A 22,834-nucleotide genomic window follows, 5' to 3' on the forward strand; every position below is an offset into this window, starting at 1 on the left:
ATAAATTTTTGGTCATCCAATTATATTAATCCTCTCTTGGACATTTTCAATGGACATCAGCTTACTGGAAAGTATTAACATTTTTTTTTAAATCCATTTAACTTTTTTAACACAGCATTTCCCAAACTTGTTTGGTTATGGAACCCCAACTTCTCAAACACTTTTAACATTCTACAGAATTAATGTTCTGAGGAACATACTTTGGGAAACAGTGTACTAACAACCTCTTAGGCTGCCTTGTGAGTATAAACTCCTTGTCAGTAGAGGTGTGCAAAGGCTAGTGCTCTTTTTGTACAGGGATAAGAGGTTAGGCTAAGTGACCACTAATATTCTATAATACACACTGGAACAACTGAGTTGTACTCTTCGAGAACTTCCAAATGAGTTGCCTCATTTTCAGAAGATGGAATAGAAAGTATTCAAGCCACAAAGAAATTAAGCAAGTCACCCAAAGTCATCCAGCAGCTCAGAGGCAAGACACAGAACTAAATCCTGTGATCGGGCTCAGTCACTGCATAAAGCAAGCTCTGCCCTGCAGCTGTCAAATGTTTTAGAAGCCTCACAAAACTAATAAAAAGTACCGGATGAAACACAAAGTTCTGTTGCTTTGTAGTAAAAATGAAAAATATATTGTACTTTAACCTAATTAATTCTTTTTATTAGGAAACGGTACATATGTAACTTAATCCTGTTTTTTTAACTTTGTAGTCAAAATTATTTTTTTCAAGCCAGTGAAAGTAAGCTGCTTAGACATCTGAAATGAATCTCCTTCTCTTGGCCTTGTCTGTTTGAGCACAGCAGATTCTTTCCAATGTGTGTTTACATCTGATATCTGTTGACTAGATAACCGGGGGAGATAAACCCTGCCCCTGGGAGTTAATAATTCTGTTTGTTTTCCAGCTGCCTTCACCATGATCGGCACCTCCAGTCACTTGTCTGATAAGTGTTCTCAGTTCGCCATTCCTTCCCTGTGCCACTACGCCTTCCCATACTGTGATGAAACCTCATCTGTCCCAAAGCCCCGGGACTTGTGTCGCGATGAATGTGAAATCCTGGAAAATGTCCTGTGTCAAACAGAATACATTTTTGCGAGATCAAATCCCATGATTCTGATGAGGCTGAAACTGCCAAACTGTGAAGATCTCCCCCAGCCAGAGAGCCCCGAAGCTGCAAATTGTATCCGGATTGGAATTCCCATGGCGGATCCTATAAATAAAAGTAAGTGGTAGCCCCTGACCTTCTGTGCTGCCTCGGGGGCCAGCAGCCCCATGAAAACTGGATCTTGATCCCTAGTAATGATTCGTGTTGATAGTCAGATTACCTTCCAATGGGCCAAATACTGTGTGGGGCTGAGCATTCAGCGGTGGCTTAGATGCAGTGCCTATCTTCAAGAAGTTGCATGACGATGATAATTTTAAAATATGGTTTCTGGTTCCTTAATAACTTAAAAATAGAATTGCCATATGTCCCAGTAATGCCACAACTGGGTATATACCCAAAAGAACTGAAAACAGGTGTTCAAACAAAAACTTGTACAGAAAGGTTCATAACAGCTCTATTCACCACAGCTAAAAGGTGGAAACAGCCCAAATGTCCATCAGTAGGTGAGTAGATAAGTACATTGTGGTATATCCACATAATGAAATATTATTCATCCATGAAAAGGAGTAAAATCCTGTTACATGCTATAACATGGCATGAACCTGGAAAATACTGTCATAGAAGGAAGCCAGACACCATTGTATGAGTCCATTTATATGAAATATCCAGAGTAGACAACTCCATAAAGACAGAAAGCAGATTAATGGTTGCCAGGGGCAGGGGGAAGGGGAGAGTGGGCAGTGACTGCTTAAGGAGCATAGAGTTTCTTTGGGGGATAATATAAGTGTTCTAGGATGAGATAGAGGTGAAGGTTGCACAGTATTTTGAATGTTCTAAATGCACTAATGGTAAATTGTATGATCTGGGGGCTTCCCTGGTGGCGCAGCGGTTGAGAATCTGCCTGCCAATGCAGGGGACACGGGTTCGAGCCCTGGTCTGGGAAGATCCCACATGCCGCGGAGCAACTAGGCCCGTGAGCCACAATTACTGAGCCTGCGCATCTGGAGCCTGTGCTCCGCAACAAGAGAGGCCGCGACAGTGAGAGGCCCGCGCACCGCGATGAAGAGTGGCCCCCACTTGCCGCAACTAGAGAAAGCCCTTGCACAGAAACGAAGACCCCACACAGCCATAAATAAATAAATAAAAATTAAAAAAAAAAAAAAAAGTAAATGAAACTATAAAAAAAAAAAATTGTATGATCTGTGTATTGTGCCATAATTTAGAAAATATGTATACGGAGGCTTACCTCCATCCTCCTTCCTCTCACCCCCATGAAACAAAAGACTGTTTTTCTGTGCATTTCCCATGTGCATTGGCATGGCAATGGCCCTAACCCCTGTCAGAAACCCACAGTGCCCTGCTGCTGACTAACATTTTCTGAGAACTAGATTCTTTATTACAGGACTCATGTGCAGAAATGGAAAAAACAGTCCCTGCACCATTCACTAGGAAATGACTCCTGTGCCCCCAGGTCGCGCCCCAGTTCTGATTCTTTTCTGTGTTCAATATCAAAAATACTTGTGGAGGACTGGTTTTCTTCCTGAAGCATAAGCTGTAAATCCTCCCAGGAATGTCACTGCAAGGCCCGCTCTGTGTCCCATCAGGGAAGCCTCGGCTGTGAGGGTAATCGCACGTCCTCCCTCCAGAAACTGCTGGCCGGGAGCTCCAGCACCTCCTCTGCTTCTCTCTCACAGTTTGGGCTCTTCTTCTGTGTATTTCAGATCACAAGTGCTATAACAGCACAGGCGTGGACTACCGGGGAACCGTCAGTGTGACCAAATCAGGGCGCCAGTGCCAGCCGTGGAACTCCCAGTACCCACACACACACACCTTCACCGCCCTCCGCTTCCCAGAGCTGAATGGAGGGCACTCCTACTGCCGCAACCCAGGGAATCAGAAGGAAGCTCCCTGGTGCTTCACCTTGGATGAAAACTATAAGTCTGACCTGTGCGACATCCCAGCATGTGGTAAATACCGTCCTTGCCTTTAAAGGATTCAGTCGCTTTAAAAGATCCCCACTCCATGCCCCTTCCCTTAGGAGAATCGTGTAAGGGGGCAAAGGAGATTGATAGTGTTTGTTTGATCTCACACTGTTTCTAGGATAGATAAACCTTGCTGCTTTGACATAAAACACGTTTTAGGGTACCAAAGCACACTCTCAAGGAGGAAACTGCTTTTATCCCTGCAGCTATTGTGTTAGTGAGTATAACAGGCACCGTCTCTCCAGAAGTACAGCTTATCACCATCATTCATGTAGTGAAAGGTGTTACCCACGATGGTCCGGGTCCAAGTGTACCTTTTTTAGCACAACAGGTGTATTGGAAGCAGAAAGAGAACACCCACAAGGGAGGATGAATCTATAGCCATTACTCAGTGATCCAAGGCAACCTGTGGATAAACTGTGTCCTTTGTCTCATCCTTTTATGCTGCAGAAGTATAGAAAGAAAATGAAATTTCTGAATCAGTTTGTTCCTTTTTCTAGAAATTGTTTGGAAGGTAGGAGAAAGAGAATGCAAATGCTGCTGATACCTGGAGTTCCAGTCTATTTTGGAACTGATTCATCTTCCTGATCCTAGTTCTATTGATAATGTCACCTGAGTTTCCCAGGCATAGTGGGAGAGTCAGGATGTAACAGGAAAGCCACACCGGTAAAATGGAGCTAATAATGATATACATCCAGGGTTTATTGAGAGAATAAAATGAGTTGATAACTGGAAAACTCTACGATATCTGGAAGTTAATAAATGTTTAATAAATATTTTCTAGTGTAATTATTATATAGTCATTATATAAAGAGGAATTTATTATAATTAGTATGTAGTCTTCACATATAGAGGAATGCTTGCTGTCAGTTTAGGAAATACTGTTTGAGCCCACCATGGAGTAGGGAGGGTGAAAAAGGAAGAAAATATGATTCATGTTACAATCGCAATGCAGTCTGTGTGATACGGTAGAAGTTAGCACAAATGCTGTGGAGTAAAGAAGAGGAAGCTAAAACATACTACAGAGGTCATTAGGAAAAAGTAATAAAAATATTAAAAGAACCCTTAGTGATAAAAATTTAGGAAACTATTATACTACAGTTTCATTCTTACATGTTACCTGTTACCACGGTATCTTTTCCTGCAAAATGGTTTTATAGATGGTTAAACATACTCAGTTTGAGAAAGAGGTAAGCAGACCCTTTTTGTGTTGCTGGGCTTTAAAATGCCTTCATATGCAGCATAAAGAACAAATTATGAAGTTAACTCTTCCAGAGCCACCATTGGAAACATCAAAGCAAATTATCCTGTATTTTTTAAATGGTTTGCACTTAAAATTTATGACTTTTCCCACATGCTATATTCAACGTTAATAGGAAAGGAATAAAATAAAATGTAGATTTATAATCATTTACTTAGTTGCCCCATCCCTTCTCCTACACCAGGTAGGTGTGAAGATTTGCAAGAGAGCCAGGGATAAAAGCAATACTTACTGAGTATTTCCCATGTGGCAGGCATCATTCTTAGAGTTTCAGAGGCTTTATTTATAATAAGGGGGTTAAGAGGGTTAAGAATACCCTCACGTTGTGACAGGTATTCTTAACCCTGTGCTGCCAAGGAAGAAACAGAGGCTCAGAGAGCAACAGAGTCACCCCGCTAGTCTGTCGGACTCCAAACTCATCTTCCTGCTACTCCACTGTGCTGTCTCAGGAGACTGATGTGTGTCCTTAAGGAACCCAAATGAATTATTTTAAGGAAGAAACACATTGTTTACTCAACTCTGGGTGAACACCGTTGTCCTTTAGGTGACTTCTGACCCTTAATTTCCAACTATAATCCTCATCAGAAGTAGGGAGATAATCAGACATAGAGAACAGACTTGTGGTTGCCGGGGGGAGGGGGATAGGGGAGGGAAGAATTGGGAGTTTGGGATTAGCAGATGCAAACTAGTATACATAGGGTTGGATAAACAACAAGGTCCTACTCTGTAGCACAGGGAACTATATTCAATACCCTATGAGAAAGAATGTATACCAATATATGTATATCTGAGTCACTTTGCTATAGAGCAGAAATTAACACAACATTGTAAATCAACTATGCTTGAATACAATTTTTAAAAATAAAATAAAAATAAAGAAGTAGGGAGAAAATTTGCTCATAAACTGGAAGATTTGTTGATAATCGGATTCAAGCTTTATTACAATTAGTTTAAGTCAAGATTCGAAATGATACCTAAAAAACGTATTGCTTTCCATTTCAACGGTGTTCCTAAAGCAGTCAGACCAAACACACTCTCCAAAAGATGAAAGAAACCCTTGAACAGTCTTTCAGACTGTGGACACAGAAAGAATGACTACCTATATTACCTACCATGTGCCTGCATGGTGCTTTGTGCTTTACATCTTCATCTCCATTTAAAACTCATCACCACGCTATGGGATAGATGTTATTAACATATCCCACCAAGGTTCAGAAGGGTTAAAGGACTAGTCTAAATGAGATTAGACTCATGGGATTGGACCTTGAACCCTCGTCTATTTGCACATAGCTCTGACCAAACTCAAAGCTTGCACTCTTTCCCCAGACACTCTGCTGTTTCCCATTTAAAGATTTTTCAGAAATAAATAAAAGAGTGACAATAGGCTCAACCTCTGGATCTCAGTATACTGAGTCCCATAACATGATATGACATCTAAACATGTTCCCTTGCTGATGAAGAATTCCATCATAGTATTGCTCAGTATATTATTATAGTATTAATCAGTACAGTGATGTTGGAAACCCTAAGATATTTCTTTTTGAATATCAATCTGCATAATTCTGAGGACTGGTTAATTCTAGTCATATGAGAGATAAATTTAGATGAAAGTTAAATCTGCAGATAACAAGCCAGTTTTCACCACTTACAATAAAACTTTTTAAAAAAGACATTTTCATTTCATTTGGAAAGAAAACAGTTCCTTTTGAATTCTTCAGGCCAAGCCACAAATACATCCATTAAAGGAACAGGGAATCCTTGACATGTGATGAATAAGAAGCTGGCTGAGAGGCCAGCGGCTCCCCAGGGTATGAAATAAAGCAGAGAGCAGGTCGGCATCAGCTGTTGCTCCAAGGCAAGGCTTCTTGTAACTGCCCCTTGACAGCCCACCTCTAACAAAATAATCATACTAGAATCCTACTTTTATAACATTTCGTTAGAGCATTTGATTTTTTTTTCTCATTTCATCCTTACAAAAATCATAAAAGATAAAGCAGGAATTTCCTGCCCTACTTTAACATATGGGACAACCAAGGCCTAGGGAAGCGGTAGGACTGACCCAAGAACACAAATTAGTTAACAGAAACCAGGTTTCTGGTTCAGACCCAGGTTCCCTAGGGCCACTCACTGCTGTTTGTTCTGTACCAGTTGTTCTCAAACCGGGACAGTTTTGCCTTCCAGGGTGCATTTGGCAATATCTAGAGATACTTTGGTCATCGCAGCTGGGTGGGGTTGGGGGAGGCTACTGACATCTATTGTGTAGAGGCCAGGGATGCTGGTAAACATCCCAGAGTGCACGGAACAGCCCTCACGAAGAATTATCCAGCCCAGAACGCCGGTAGTGCCAGGTTTGGGGAACCCTGAGACTGAAAAAGAATTATACAATTTAGACCATAGAATATAGCATATTGCATATACTGTATAAATTATACAGTTTAGGCTATAGAATAACAATATTAAACAACAGTTAACATTTACTGAGTGCTTACAAAAAGCCACTATGCAAAGAGTTTTTTATGCATTGTCTCATATATAATAGTTCTATAACTGTATGAGTTGAGTTTTATTCTACCCAAGAAGAGAAAAATGAGACTTAGGTTAAATAACTTGTCCAAGGCCACATGGTTAATAAGAAGTAGACCCAGGACTCAGAGCTATAGCCAGTCTTGTAAATTCTATGATTTATATATGTGTGTGAGTATTTGTGTGTTTATGTATACAAATAGGTAGGTAGGTAGGTAGGTAGATGGATGGATAGATAGATGATAAATAGATAGATGATAAATAGATTGATAGAGATACTGAGAATAAGTCTGCATCTTATAATGAGGTGTAAGCTGTGGGGCATATCTGAAATGAGTTCTTTTCCTCCTTCCTCTCAAATGGGATGGAGTCTCATGGGAATGTTCCTGCATTCTTTGTTAAGTCAAAGTTAAGGAGGTTTCAAAATCTCCACGGGGTTTCTCATTTTCCTACTGATATCTTTTGTTTTCATTTCAACTAAGTAAGGCTAAAAGAAGTATAGACCTAATTAAATGCAGAATGTGAGCATTTGTTGTACTTTCTAGAATAAAGGCACTTGAGAACAGTCTGCCCCAGATTGTTTTATCTGTGAACTTTTACTCTAAGACAGAACATAAAATTAAACACAACCAAATATGTCTGCTGTGAATTCTGGGAATTGGCTCAGCTAGGGCTGTATGCGTGTGCCCAGGCAGTGCCTGGGAAAAGCGAAAGAACGAAAGATAGTTTGAGCCAGACATGACCTCTCACCTTCCCTGTCTTTTCTTTCCTATCCCAGGCATCCAGCAATTAGAATGGTTATTATTCATTCATTCACTTACTGAAACCAATATGTGTTGAACTTCTACTGCACTTTAGATTTTGCTAACAAGCCACGCCCTCGTGTAGCTTACAATCTAGTGGAAGAATCGGATGAAAAAAATGCAAATCACATTAAGCACTGTCTTACAGTTCCCAGCGTTAATGTGTGCTGTTATGTGCTTTTCTGTTTGTGCCGTGACGTCTGCTGTTGGTTGAACACTGTGCTAAGTTCTTTACAGCGGCATCTGGCCTATGACTTAGCTGACGCTCAATAAAATGTGCTGAGTTAACCCTCATAATAACCACAGGTTAAAGGTATCTCCTCCATTTCACTGATGGAGAAGCTGAGACGATGTTATTTTTACTAAAGCCAAGATCAGATCCACAGGACTCAAGGTCCAGCCTCTGTCCACCATGCTACAGCTACTTAAAGGACACATTCTAGCTTATTCAGAGGAATAAACATTCCTTTATAATTTTCCTCTTCCCTTTGATCCTTATGAGCTCTCTAGGTCTTTGATTTTCTTATCTGAAGCTGTACAGATGCAGGAATGGAGCCCCCAGACACAAGACATCTTCTCTGAGACCCCAGGGTGCTCTACTTAGCCTCAGCCTGATCGGGACTAGGTCCCCCGGCAGCTCCACCCGCGCCTCACAGCATTTGTCCTTTTCCCGTTAAGTCCTAGATCTCCTCCCTTCCTGGCAGCCCCAGGTCCCCAGTCCTTTGGCCATCTTCTGTGAGATCCTGCCTGCAAACCTTCATTCACTATGCTCTCACCTCTAGTCACCGTGGCCACCTTCCAAGCCAAATACTGTGGGCTGGGTGGAAACAAAGTCGAAAAAGAAACATTTGCCTATGTTCCTTCCAGCTGGCACCTAGGCACACCTCCCAGCTTCACAGCTTCACTGTAGCCCTTATCATTGCTTTTCTGCACAGCCCTGAGTGGAGAACTGTGGAAAATGTCTGTTTCTTTGGGAGCTCCTTTTGCAATGACCTAACCATTTGCCCTTGTCCGTATTCTACCACATAACTTATATTCTGTCTGTCTCCCCAACTAATTGAGATCCCCTATTTGTTTCTTTCTTGAATTGTGTGGGGAGGCGGAACCTTGATTACGTTCATGTTTTCATATTCAAACCTTGGCCCTTTATTTCACTCTAGATAAGTCCTGAGCCACAGTTCTTCCACTAGCCAGGCCAGCATGTCTGATTCACCTCTAATTAAAGGTTTCTCCATCTACCAAACAACCAGAACTTCCAAACAGCAGTAGAGTAAGTCCCTTACATACGAACCTTCAGGTTGCGAACTTTCAAAGATGCAAACTCGCGTTCCATCAGCGTCAGGCGTGAGTGAAATTGCAGCTTGCCCTTCATCTCCTATTGCTGACGATCCTTCAGCTCTACCATCTCCCACCTCCTCTCCCTCCTCCAGTCAGTAACTCTTCTTGCCTGTTCACTCGATGCCAGCCCCTGGATGCCAGCTGTTGAACTGTACTACTGTACTTTTCAAGGTACTGTAAGATTAAAAATGTTTTCTTTATTTTCTGTGTTTGTTTTTAATATGTTATTTGTGTGAAAAGTATTATAAACCTATTACAATACAGTACTATATAGCCGATTGTGTTAGTTGGGTACCTAAGCTAACTTTGTTGGACTTATGTACAAATTGGACTTACGAACGTGCTCTCAGAACGGAACACGTTCGTATGTAGGGGACTTACTGTGTTGTTTTTACACCTAAACCAGCTTCACTGAAGAGTACCCATTGATAAGAAAGTAGTGAACCATTTGGCTCAATTTGGAGTTTTCGTACCTGGCCTGTTGCTTTTGTATTTCCTTTTAAGTCCTTGTCTTGCAACGGTTTGCCAAAGGGCACGTTGCCCAGTTCTGTGCCTGAATAGCCCTGACTTGTCCCATAACCTTACAAACACCCGCCCTGGGTTCTGCTTTGTCACAAACCATTTTCTCCAACGTGGTGGTTTACAGTTTGGGGCAAGGCAGATGTTTTCCAGATTGCGAACATTGCAGTTTTTAACTCACTCTGTCAGCAGCCTTCTCCCATATTTCACAGAAGACCTGTTGTAAAGCAATTTGTCTTTCAGCCATTTCTTCAAACCAAAATTGAACATTACAGTGAATTGGATGGTGGGGAGGGGGGAAGGAGGTAGGAGGAAGGAATAGAGTACTGCTTTGTATAGTCTGAAGTTTTCCGGAAGAGTTATTTTTGTGCTACAGAGATTTTCAAGATGTACTTTGGTCTCCAGTCTTTATATATTTTCGACAAAGTAAAGAACAATAGTTACCGAAAACTTATAACTGAGTCATGTTCCATAAACATTTTACACCATGAAATAATTTTCTCTCAAAAGTTTTTTTATTGTCCCCCGTATGCATTGAGTCATTTACCCAGTGTGTCAGCTACTCTAGCAATAAGCTTTTGGAAGCCCTTAACTCTTTGGGCCCACTACCATGCCAATAGGAAGTGCTCCTCGTCATCTTGGACTTTTGGTGACAGAATTCTGCTATAACACCACAATGATTGTTGTTATTGGCTTTGCATCAGTCAAGATTCTGGCAGGAAACAAAAGGCACAGGCAAATAGACTAAGAATTTTATAAAGAGATTGTTTTTAAAGGTGTTGGCAGAGTTGGGGTAAACCAATGAGGTACAGGACCTGGGGCTAGCAGGAGTGGGAAGCATTACCATTCTAGGTCTGGAGAGTCAAGGGAATGATCGGTTACCCCTCCCCATAGAGTACAGCTGAGGCTGAAGAGAGGGCTGTCCAGTGTGTGCTGTGGCCTTTGGTGGAGGGATGCAGAACACACCAGCCCTACTCTCTCTTCTTGCCCTGGGGTTCTTCTTATCATACCAATGCCTCCTATCAGCTGGGCCTAACTGGAAGCCAGAGTCCATTACTCCTGTACATAGAGGTCAGCCTCAGCACAGAGCTGGATAAAAAAGGACTAAGACTGGATCTGGTGAGCTGAGGACACTCAGGGAAAATATTCATCACTGGCTTTAAATCAATTGCTTCGTAAGAGAGTCCGAAGTTCAGTAGGGGTCTGAATAAGGTATGTCAGTCAACTCAGTTTATAAAATCAGAGAATCTTGAGAGGAACGTAGAAGTCAACCAGCCTCTGCTTGAACATGCCAGAGACCTCCAGAGACAGGGATATCTCTCTACACCAAAGTGATTATGGGGTGGCTCCCCCCACTCAAAATCTGCCTTTGTATGCCAGAAACTAAAACTTGTATGTGAAATCTCCTGAATTTTTTTTTTAAATTTGAGCCACGAATTCAAACTGTGGGCAGGGGGGAAAGCCCAGTAAGGAACAAGTGTATTTACTAGATCTGGTTTTTAACCTCTTGTGTCATTTCTCATCCAAATTTGAAGACATCTATTGCATCCTTCATTCGATTTTTTTCTTTGGTCTAAAGAGCATGTAGCTCTTCCCACCTTTCCTTACCCATCCTCCTCCTCCTCCTCCTCTGGATGTTTCTTGCTCCTTCAAAGTCCTTCTTAAAAACATGACTCTTAGAGTAGAAAACTTTTGATGTCTTTTAACCAGAACCGACCAGAAGAGGACCATGATGTTCTCGACCATGACTCAGTCCTGCCAATGAAGGGTATTTCGTTGCTATAATGCCATCTATGAAAATTTTTTGAGCAATTTCATCATGCTGTTGTTGGGTCCAACTGAGCCTTCAAGTCTTCACTAAAACTTACTAGTCTTCTTTTGTCTGTTCGTTTGTCTTTAATTTGGTTACCTCAAAAATTATTTAGTAGATTTGCTGAATCATCGACTTCTCTAAGCAAGGTCTTTAACCTAACTCCAAGCTATCATATTTATTTGTAAAATTTCAACTGTTGGTTTAAGGGTCATTATTTTAGCCTGTTGTGTATGAATCTCTAAAATTTTATTTCTATAGTCAATTAAGTATCTTTCCTAGATTCAGGCCATTTTCAAGTTTGATAAGCACATCACCATCAAGTAGTTGATGACAGTGTTGAACAGGCAGGTTCTCTCAAGGATAGCCTTCTATAATTTGATGTTGTTTTGCTGATTAACACTGTTAGGGTACAGCCATGTGGTGAAGTACAAAACCATCTATTGATATTATTATCTAGCCCTCCATCTTTTGTCCATAAGGATATCATGCATCACCTGATCAAATGCTTTGCTAAAGTTTAACTGTGCTTGGTCTACCACTCCAAAATAATCCTATCAGAGATGAAAGACATTTAATTTTATAAAACCTATTGGATTTTGGAACTTAAAAAATTAGCTCAAATAAAAAGTGGGCAAAGGACTTAAATAGACATTCCTCCAAAGATGATATACAAATGGACAAGCATATAAGCATATGCTCAACATCACTTATAAAGATTAAAGTAATTAAAGAAATGCAAATCAGAGCTACAATAAGATCTCACCTCATACCCATGAAGATGGCCACTATCAAAAAATAGAATATAGCAAATGTTAGCAAAGATGTGGAGAAATTAGAACCATTTTGCACTTTAGGTAGGAAGGCAAAATGTTGTAGCTACTATAGAAAACAGTATGGATATTTCTCAACAAGTAAAAAATAGAATTACCGTATGATCCAGCAATCCCACTTCTGGGTATACATCTAAAAGAATTGAAAGCAGGATCTCAAAAAGATATTTGCACACCCACGTTCATTGCAGCATTATTCACAATAGCCGAGAGTAGGAAGCAAGCCAAATGCCCACCAGTGGACGAATGGATTAAAAAAATGTGGTGTACACATACAATGGAGCATTATTCAGCCTTAAAAAAGAAGGAAGTCTTGTCACATGCAACAACATGGATGAACCTTGAGGAGATTATACTGAGTGAAACAAGCCAACAAAAAGACGAATACTATATGATTCCACTTATATGAGGTATCTAAAGTAGTCCAATTCCTAGAAACAAAAAGTAGAATGGTGGTTGCGAGGGTCTTGGGGGAGGGGGAAATGGAGAGTTGTTGTTCAATGAGTATGGAGTTTCAGTTTTGCAAAATGAAAAAGTTCTGGAGATCTTCTGTACAACAGTGTGACTATACTTCACACTACTGAAATGTACACTTAAAAATGGTTAGAATGGTAAATTTTATGTGTTTTTTACCATAATTAAAATTTTTTTTGATTAAAAAGAAAAGTTTAGCCCAACTCTTTCCTTTTATAGAGGAGAAAACTGAGGCCCTGAGATTTAAAGAAACTTTTAGTGAACTCATGTGGATTCTAGTTGCTAAGGTTTTTTCTCAAGTGCTCACAAATGAGTTACTGCCCCTAACTTAATGTGGTTAAAACATTTCCCAAAGAGAAAAATCTTAATCACTGTATATGGGCTATTCAGAGTCTTTTAAAGAATTCGTTTGAGAATACATAAGGCAATAGATCATCTACTTAGTATTTCCATCATTAAGTCAAGAGAGCGAATGGCTGGGCCCAGCATGCCAGCTGAAGGCCTAATTACCACCTTTTCTCCTTCGGCTTCCAGGTATACGCTTAAATATCACCAATGCAGGCCCCTATCTGCCACAGACCTGCTTATTTTGTAGTTTTCAGATAATAAATGGTGGCTATTCCTGTTTGTTTTCTATGGTTTTAACATTTTTTTCAGACAAGATCATAATTCAACTTGTTTAATTTCATTTGAATTCTAAGGTTTTGTAAGACTCCTTCCCACCTTTGCCAGATTTAAGATCTGAGCACTTTCGTGTTTTAACTCAAAGTAATATCCCAGATATGTTTCACTTCATAAAAGTACCTCTTGAATGAGAAATTGTGTTTACCTTGCTTTAAGCCCCAGGAGAAGAAAGAAGTATTTTTTCTCCATTATATTTAATTACTAATCAAAGTATTGAATATCATTGTAAAAATAAAATAGGAATGTCAGATGTGAACTGTGATACCAAATTGTTGATTTTTAAAAGGAAATTAATCATGTGGTCTGAACTAAATTGTTGGTTTCAAAAATCCCAAGTATTTAACTTGATGTAACTAAATATGTGCATTTAACTTTTAAACAGTTATTCCAAAGTATTAAAAATCTTCCCCATTCTAATTTTCAGCCAATTTTCTTTGCAGTGCCTCGGAAGTGTCCATTACCCTTTAAAGTGAATAGTAAGAATAATGTCCATTGTTCTTATGTGATTCTTTTTAATAGTATAGTTCCCACTAGATATTAGTCCTTACTGAGAAGGAATCTTGGAATCTTAAGGAGAATGATGAAAAACAATTCCATATAGTATTTTAATTTTTATTAGCCGTATAATTTAAAAAGCACAGAGGCATCGAAGACACACTCGCATTCCAACCCTGACTCCACCACTTCCTAGCTTTGGCAAATTTATGCTTTCTCAGCCTCAGTTTCTCTGTTTGTGAAATCAAGATAACCCAAAGTGCTGGGTTAAAATGAAGAATAAAAATGCTAGGATATTAAAAAGGAGTTGGTCAAATGTTAGTTTTCTAATTTTCCATGAGTAAGGTTAGTTGTTCTGTGGAATGTTTTGTTTTTTGGGGTTTTTTAATATTTTTTTAAATTAATTAATTAATTTATTTTTGGATGCGTTGGGTCTTTGTTGCTGCGCGCAGGCTTTCTTTAGTTGCAGTGAGCAGGGGCTACTCTTCATTGCAGTGCGCGGGCTGCTCATTGCAGTGGCCTCTCGCTGCAGAGCATGGGCTCTAGGCATGCGGGCTTCAGTAGCTGTGGCACGTGGGCTCAGTAGTTGTGGCTCACGGGCTCTAGAGCTCAGGCTCAGTAGTTGTGGCACACGGGCTTAGTTGCTCCGCAGCATGTGGGATCTTCCCGGACCAGGGCTCGAACCTGTGTCCCCTGCATTGGCAGGTGGATTCTTAACCACAGCACCACCAGGGAAGCCCCTATGCAATGTTTTTATATGAAGTTTTTTGAGCCAGACACCGACTCCCCTTCTGGCCAAATGCAGAGAGCTGTGTGGGAAAGGAAGCCTGTCATCAGTAAGACTTACAATAGGCCTGAATTTGTTTTCTGTCACTTCCAACATGGCCACATAGTGTTCTGCTTGATTATTTCACTTGGCAAGAAGACATTGTGCTAGTTTTGCATATCCTCGCTGTAATCAGAAGGAGCCAAGGTTGACGATGTTTAAAGGATTTAGCTTCTTGAAGTTTGTTCTCCTGCAGACCTACAGGGGGATTTGTCCCAGGCCTCCCGTTTACAGTCAAAGGCGTTCTGTGAATAATCTGATACGGACTAAGTACAGAATAGACTCCTTTGTTTGCCAGACAGGTGAGAGCCCTACTTTCTCTTGTTGCTAAAAATGTCGGCCAGAAAAGTGACTAGCATTACATTCGTACTAAATTAGCCTCGTTCCTTTTGTAATCTTACCCTCATAATGATTTCACTGAAAATCCAAGAATAACAAGAAGAACTTACCCCCCTAGGGTCCTGAGAAATCTGAAAGTATTTTATAATGTTAACACTTAGCATAACCTCCAACAACTATGCAGCAGTTTTAGATTTTCCGAGGTTCTTTTGTGAATATCCTCTCTCACGTGAACTAAACAAGATTGGCAGAGCAGGTACCATTATCCTCCTTGAATAACTGAGGAGATGGAGGTCAGTGAGGTCGTTCTTGCTTAAGGTTATTTAGAATTTCCTGCCCCAAACTTTTATTTCCTGAATCTTTTCCTACTCTAAGGGTGGGGGGTAAACATTGGGTGATTGAGTTGTAACAGGTACTAGAATAGATAGTTTCTATGTTACTTCACTTATGGTTTGCAACAGTTCTATGAAATAATCCCATTTTACAGATGAGTTTGCTCAGAGTGGCCAAGTGCGTACTCAAGGTTACATAGATAATGACAAAGGCAGTCTTCAGAGGTTTCTCCCTCTAAAACATAATCTTCCTTTATTCTGCTACATTGTCTATATAGAGATATAGCAATCTCTCTCTCTCTCTATCTGTCCACCCACCCACAGACATGCAGACACAGTTGTTACTAAAACACCCGAGACCCAGTTCCTAATGACTAGAATGATTAGAATAGCCTCCAGAGATGCCTGGGTTATATGTCTACCTGCCACAGCGTACAAAGCGGGGAGTTCAAAAGCAGTGCACCTGGCAAAGCTTTTGTGTTATTCCCCACCTTTCAGACCTCCTTCATTCTTCCTACCTGTGTGAAACAAGAAAAATCCTACCATGAGAAAATAGGTGCAAAACAACAGCCGCTATCAAAGTACTGGCGGTCTAGTGTAGTAGCTGGAACAGGAGGTGTGAAGCAAGACCCACAGGAGAGGAATCCAAGCTGTTGAATTACTAGCTGCAGGTCCTTGGGCAAGTAAATTAACCACTCTGCCCCTCAGCTTCCTCACCTGTAAAAATGGGGATGAGGATGGCGCCTACCTCATGGGGTTGCTTGTAAGGATAAAATGAATGAGTTTTGAAAAGTGCTTAGAATAATACTTAGCCCATATTAATAATAATAGCTAACATGATTTTCTGCTGGTAGAAAACACTCAAGAAATATTAAAACTATCATTTTTATTATACTCAGTAAGCAGACTTTACCCTTCCCCAGCCCCTCTGAGGGTTAACCCACAGATCACAATCCCAACACCCAGGTTTTGGTGCCCCTTCCTAATTTCTTGGGTTGAGTCTGTTTCTGTGGGGAGTGTGATTAATTACTGCCATATCTCACTGAACAGGTTCCCAAAGAAGGTGTGTGCAAGTAAAGACTATGTACAAGTATATTCTCACTTACCAAGCTTTGCCGGGTACGCAGCTTTTGAACTCCCCACTTTGTATGCTGTGTCAGGGAAGCTCACTGTTTAGAGGGACTTCTGGGCTCTCTTCACCACTCTATCCATACTTCCCTTGTAGTATTTCCAATAGCATATTGTAATTATCTTTTCTCTGTTTTTCTTAGCAGATCACGAGGTCCTTAAGGGCAAAGGACATGTCTTATTTCATTTTATATTCCCAGTACCTAGTGGAGTGCTTGGCAGTAGTAGCTTTTTGTTTATTGACTGACTGAAACAAATGGGGGGATGAGGGAATGGATGCATGGTTAATTCTTTTAAGTAAATAATCATCTCTGAATTTTGTGTCAATCTGAATTTTGTGTCAATCTGAATTTTCACACTTTGGATTTTCTTAAAGCTAGATAGCTGATGAGGGTACTGGTGATCAGGACATGTCATTATGCAACCCTTCTAATTACTGTCCCATAATGCTTGCATTGTTTTACCAGTCAAATAATTCATTAATTTTAGTATATGCCCAGGGTATTTAGTTTAATGGTCAGACTCAAACCAAAAAAAGAAAAGTATGTGTCCTTGTGTCCTTCTATACATGTTATATTCTTTTCCAAGCAGTGGTAACAGTGGATGTATAAGATTTCAAAAATATACTTCAAAGGGTTAGCACTCATAATTATTGAGTTCATATGAAACCATTTAGAAGAATTCTTGGGTTTCAAAAAAGTGTCAAGTTATAGAGTGATGCTGTGCAAGAGGGAATTGTAGACACCGTCCAAAACAGATACTTCACTTTTGTGGATGAGAAAAAGTGAGACCCAAAGAGGTGAATGATTTGTTCAAAGTCACACAGCTCATCAGAGACTGAGCTGGCCCTGACTTCAGGTCCCCATATTCTCAGGCCAGTGGCTTTGTGGACCCTGGGGCCAGGATCCTTTGGTGATATTGCTTCTGGAAGATGCAGGACTGGCCCTATATGTCCAAGCCAGCCAAGACAAGGGCATGATTTCTGGAACACCATGTTGCGGTGGTTGATTTGGGCTGGCAGCCAGTGGAAGAAGACCCCTGGGGTCCACATCAATGCTCTTAGATGTACACAGTCCATCCATGTGGCGTTTAACTTTTAAGGTGTTGGAGAAATGCAGGTCTGCTGCTGAAGAGAGGCAACATCAGAGGGGGGACCCACACACACGCGAAGTCTTCGCAGTGTCCCTCTGCAATTTTTAAACGTTTGAACTTTAAACTTTTCAACTTTGATAAACTACACTGAAGGTCTGATGGAAACAAATTGTAATAAGCAAGGGTTCTTTTTTCTCACAGTAGATTTGTGTGTATAGAAGAATAGGAGGACATTTTAAGCTCTGCCATGTAATATTATTCCATGTTATTCGAACTAGTATAACTTTTGCTCTTTTCCATTTTCTACACCCAGATTCAAAGGATTCCAAGGAGAAGAACAAAATGGAAATCCTGTACATACTGGTGCCTAGTGTTGCCATCCCTCTGGCCATTGCTTTGCTCTTCTTCTTCATTTGTGTCTGTCGCAATAACCAGAAGTCATCGTCACCGCCTGTCCAGAGGCAGCCAAAACACGTCAGAGGTCAAAATGTGGAGATGTCAATGTTGAATGCATATAAACCCAAGGTAAAACTAGCAGTCCTGAGCTGCGCTTATTCTATAGACTTCAAGTTAAAGCAACACTTATAACCCACCCAAGCTTAGAAATCAAATGATATAGAATCAGAAATTTCATCAGTGCTAGTTCATTTTCAGCATAGCCATGCATTTCTAACTTTGTCCAAGGCAGTTTGAGTATACTTTCATCAGTGTGACCAATTCGGTGCTGGGCCCGTCCTAGCACTACCTTACGTAGAGTTTGGGCTGGAAGGAATTCTTATGAGATCATCTCTTCCAGCCCCTGGGGACTCAGAATGTGGACTATTTTTCCACATTTTAAAGAAGGAAATTCCATACTCTTCCAATCAAACTGAAAGAGATGAACAGAGAGAGAGAAATCAGACATTGTTTACTAACTTCACTTTCAAAAAATTCTTTTGCTTGTACAACAATGTTCAGGTATTAATACTACTGTACTGTACACTTAAAATGGTCGATTTTATGTTATGTGTTTTTTACCACAATTTAAAAAATCCTTTTCATGTCTAACCTAAATCCCTTTCTCTTTGGTTTAAACATATTTTAAGAGAAGTGTTGTCCTTCCCACAGTCTTTGAATGCTGTTTTATAATAGCCCACCTTAGCCTTCTCCTCTCTTTGCTAAATCAATCCACTTCCTTTTAGTTTTTCCTCAACATCTTTCAACATTTGGGTTGCTCAGGGTCCTGGCAAGGAACCCAGGGTCACTGGCCCTTTCTTTAAATGGAGCACACACCACATCTTGAGGCTGAAATACAACAGAGGCTTTCTCTCCAGAAAGCCAGCACCCCAATCCCAGGCCTCTCGGGAAAGAGATTTCATTTAAATAATTTAGGATTCTTGCATCCACAGAAGCCTGCCTTTTCTTTGTGTTCCAACTCCACAGGAACATTCATTCAACAAATATTTATCTTCTCTGTGGCTTAGTGACCATATTATTCTTTTGACCCTCATAAAGAGGAGATGCATCCCTTTTTATACAATTTTAGGAAAAAAATTGCCTGCACACTCAAATCAATCCTTTTACCCAATAAGTAAAGTAGCATAATTGGGCCTGACACATAGTCCTCATTTGATTTTATTTTGCTTTGCTGTTGAATTTTTTTTTAATTTAAAAAGTCTTAAAATATTTTTCTATTGCAAAGTCATACTTGTTGGTAAGGTTTTGGGGTTTCTTAAATGCTAAAAGAAATCATTTTTTTAAGTATTCTGTTCCAAGCAAAACCACTGTTCTCTCTTTTTTTTTTTTAATTTATTTATTTTATTTATTTATTTTTGGCTGTGTTGGGTCTTCGTTGCTGGGCGCGGGCTTTCTCTAATTGTGGCGAGCAGGGGCTACTCTTCGTTGCGGTGCGCGGGCTTCTCATTGCGGTGGCTTCTCTTGTTGCGGAGCATGGGCTCTAGGCACACAGGCTTCAGTAGTTGTGGCTTGCGGGCTCTAGAGCGCAGGCTCAGTAGTTGTGATGCATGGGCTTCGTTGCTCCGCGGCATGTGGGATCTTCCCGGACCAGGGCTCGAACCCCTGTCCCCTGCATTGGCAGGAGGATTCTTAACCACTGAGTTCACTCGGTGGCTTGGGGAATGGGCGGCGGTGGAGGTTTAACTCGTGATATCCTCGCTGCTAGCTAGCCTACTTACGTACATTACAGCACGGTTAATCCTTACAAATGTAATAGGAGAAAATAGAAGGGTTAACATTATTGCACATTCATGTAGTCACACCTAGTTAACCGTTTACATATCCCATGACTTCAAACTTCTAGTGCAATAGTCTTTGTTCTGTGAGACTCTTTCCCTGTCATTTCTGTTACTAAATTCTGAGAAGCCTTACAAATGCTAGAGCTCTGGGCGGGAGAGAGGGCCAGATCAGTTTGTTTCTAGTAGTCACTATGCAGCAACCACCATCCTGAGGAGGTGGGCTCCTCGTTGCTGTGGCAGGAATTATAGGAAGAATCACTTCCATTTGGAAAAATTACCTGTGTTGTAGGTCAGCCTCAATCTGCAATTCAATTCCATTCTAAGTGGAGGTTTATTTTGCAACACGTGATGTCCAACAGGTACAGTGTTTTGGATTTACGTTGTCTTTCAAATAAAGATCTCAGAGGGCTCTGTGGCACAACTAGAGAAAACTAATACATACTGAATGATACACATTATCAGGAACTATTCCAGGAGCTTTTACATTCATTGTCTCATTTAATCCTCGCACCTATTATATAAGGTAGGTATTATTATCACTCTCATACAACCAGGGTAACTGAGACTCCAAACCAGTTAAGTAACTTGCCTAAGGTCACAGAGCTAGTAACTGGAAGAGATAAAATGTGAATAGAGATTTTTCAGCTCTAGGGAAAGCCCTTGAACTTGCCCATGCCATGATAACTTTTTCACAGGACAAATCATGCTGGGAAGGGGGTATGGGGGCAGGCAAATAATTAAATATGACACTCCATTTGTCAGTCTGGCCTGAACACTAACCACAGGATTCACCTGGCTCTGACAGACCTCCTGAAGAGGTCTGGATAACAGTTGTAAGCTTGAGTTACATAGCCCCAGTCCTGCCAGGGACATGTGAAATTTGGCCAGAGCAGCAATAGTCCTCCATCCTCCATGGTCATGGAGACAAATGTAAAATATACGGGGATAAATTTTTCCTAAGACTTGGTGAAGCAAAACATTGTTTTCATCATTTCTGGACCGTTTCCGAAATGTGCCTTGCGAAATCTCCCAGTGTCAAGACTTCTCCAACACAAAGCTTAGAGTTTAGCCTTAAACAGCTCACAAGCAATTCTGAATCAGACTCGAAGTAGGAATGGCTCAAGAATATGTTACTGGGTTGAGGAGGGGAAAGGAAACAACAAAAACAAATGCTAATTTTTTTTCTTACTCTCCTAAGAAATTTGGCTCCAATCAAATTTGACTTATTCAGCTGTTTGTTTTGGTTCTTACTGAGTGCCTTTCCTGGAAAAAGCACAAAGAACTTTGTAGACCTTAAAGAAAATTCCCAAATGTAAACAGTCAATCTCTAAAACTGCTTTGAGAGGTCACTGACACATAAATATTACACGTACCTATAAAATCTAAAAGGAAGGGACACACATAAGAAAGCGAAAAAAAACAAAACAAAAAAAGTCTTGGAAAAAAAACAAAACAAAAAAATTCTTGGAAACAAAACACCCTACCAGAGTAAAATCAAAAGGATATTTGGAGGTTGGGATGAAAAAGGAATGAAGGGTAGAAGCTGGTCTGCCCTGGCCTCATTCTTATTTATCCAAATGAATGTGCCCTTCAGGGTTTAAACTATCTCTGTCCATCTCTCTCCACTTGCTGAGCTGATTTTACCCACCGTCCCCACCCCCCCCACCCCCGCTGCCCCACCAACCCCAAGTGTTTGTATTAAGAAGAGGCTCCTCTGGGAGATTAGAAATCCATACCCTTCAGAGGTGACAATAGGCAGCTGCAGACAGACTGGCTGACGGGATCTGGCTTGAGTCCCCAGAGAGGTGAACGGTACAGTTGGAAGTTAAAACTTCTGAGGAGGCATGAGTCTCCTTCTGATCTGTGGGGAAAGGAAGCCCGTGGACCAGACAGGCATCTTACGTCTGAGCCTTGAACAGTCAGGAAATGGAGGTGCCCCCCTGGCTCCACCTCTAACTGCCCTGTGACCCTGAGTAGCCACTTAGCCTCTCTGTGTCTCAGTTTTCTCGGCTGTTCAGAGAAAGAGGTCGACTGTGTTCATGCAAAGGACGGTTTGCTTATTTTTCTTTTATTTTGCTCAGCAAAAGATCTCAAGCCATTCAGTTGGATTAGTTAATCTCCTATCTTTTCCATCTTTAAAATCTTCTGACAGTACTCTGGTGATGCAGGAACTAAGTAGGGTTTTCCTATCTTGCATTACAAATTTTACAATCTGAGTAGGGGTTTTTTTTTAAAGTACTGTGGAAAATGAACCTTCTCCAAGAAGCCTGGAAACTCTAACTTGCCATCTCTCCGATTCTTTCCCTCTGCCTCCCCCCTCCTCTCCCCACCCCCAAGCTGTCACATCGGAAACACTGAGCAGTCTCGCTGAGGGAGGTAAGCTGTGGAGCTTGCCTCCTGGGGACTTAGAAGGGGAGCAGAGCCTCTCCCTCAAGCACAGGGTGAGCCAGTTCTGTCCTTCCCTATGTGACCCACCTATGTGGGATTTAGACCCTCAAAGAGGTTAAGGGTGGAAGAATTTGAGAATGAGGGGCAGGAAGCCTAACTAAGCCTTCGGGTAAAACTCCTGCAGCTCCTGGCTGATGGAAGGAAGATTGGGGGGAAAGCAAAATTGGCCTGTAGCTTTCTGAAACTGGTGGCTGTATTTTATTTCTCAACTAACCCTCATCTCTTGCCTGCTTCTCTGTTTCTCCACTTCCAGGCTATTCCTCTCTCCTTTTCCTTTCCAGCCAAGGTATTCAGCCGTTGCTGAATGTACTGACACTTAATTATGTTCCCTGGGCCTGTCCCTTTTGCTAGCAACATGCTTCCATCTAAAAATCCCTGCTGTGGTCGAGCCAGCCCTTTGAAATCCCTGTTCTTATCCACTGTCCCTACACTTAGTGCTAAAAGGTCCTCAATAACTTTTCCACTCACTCCTTAAAGCCATTGTCTCCAAGGCTTCTGAGCTCATCATTCTATTCACATGGCCTCTGGGGAACCACCAGTGATGTAATTTAATCCGATGGCCTTTCCCAAGCTTTCATCCTCTTTAATTTCTCTGGAGCATTCGATATTCTT

The 22,834-nt window shown here is 41.0% G+C and overlaps 1 protein-coding gene across 2 annotated transcripts in view; it reads left to right on the top strand.

Annotated features, from left to right (window-relative positions):
- Positions 1 to 22,834, top strand: part of ROR1 (receptor tyrosine kinase like orphan receptor 1) — a 207,869-nt gene that overhangs the window by 171,430 nt on the left and 13,605 nt on the right. For both annotated transcript variants that reach the window (XM_036824114.1, XM_036824120.1), the window contains 3 exons: positions 901 to 1,218; positions 2,823 to 3,068; positions 17,854 to 18,065. In XM_036824114.1, the coding sequence (XP_036680009.1) occupies positions 901 to 1,218; positions 2,823 to 3,068; positions 17,854 to 18,065 (776 nt within the window). The remainder of the gene's footprint in view (positions 1 to 900; positions 1,219 to 2,822; positions 3,069 to 17,853; positions 18,066 to 22,834) is intronic.

Source organism: Balaenoptera musculus, chromosome 1 (assembly GCF_009873245.2).
Source record: "Balaenoptera musculus isolate JJ_BM4_2016_0621 chromosome 1, mBalMus1.pri.v3, whole genome shotgun sequence".
Classification (NCBI taxonomy): Eukaryota; Metazoa; Chordata; class Mammalia; order Artiodactyla; family Balaenopteridae; genus Balaenoptera; species Balaenoptera musculus.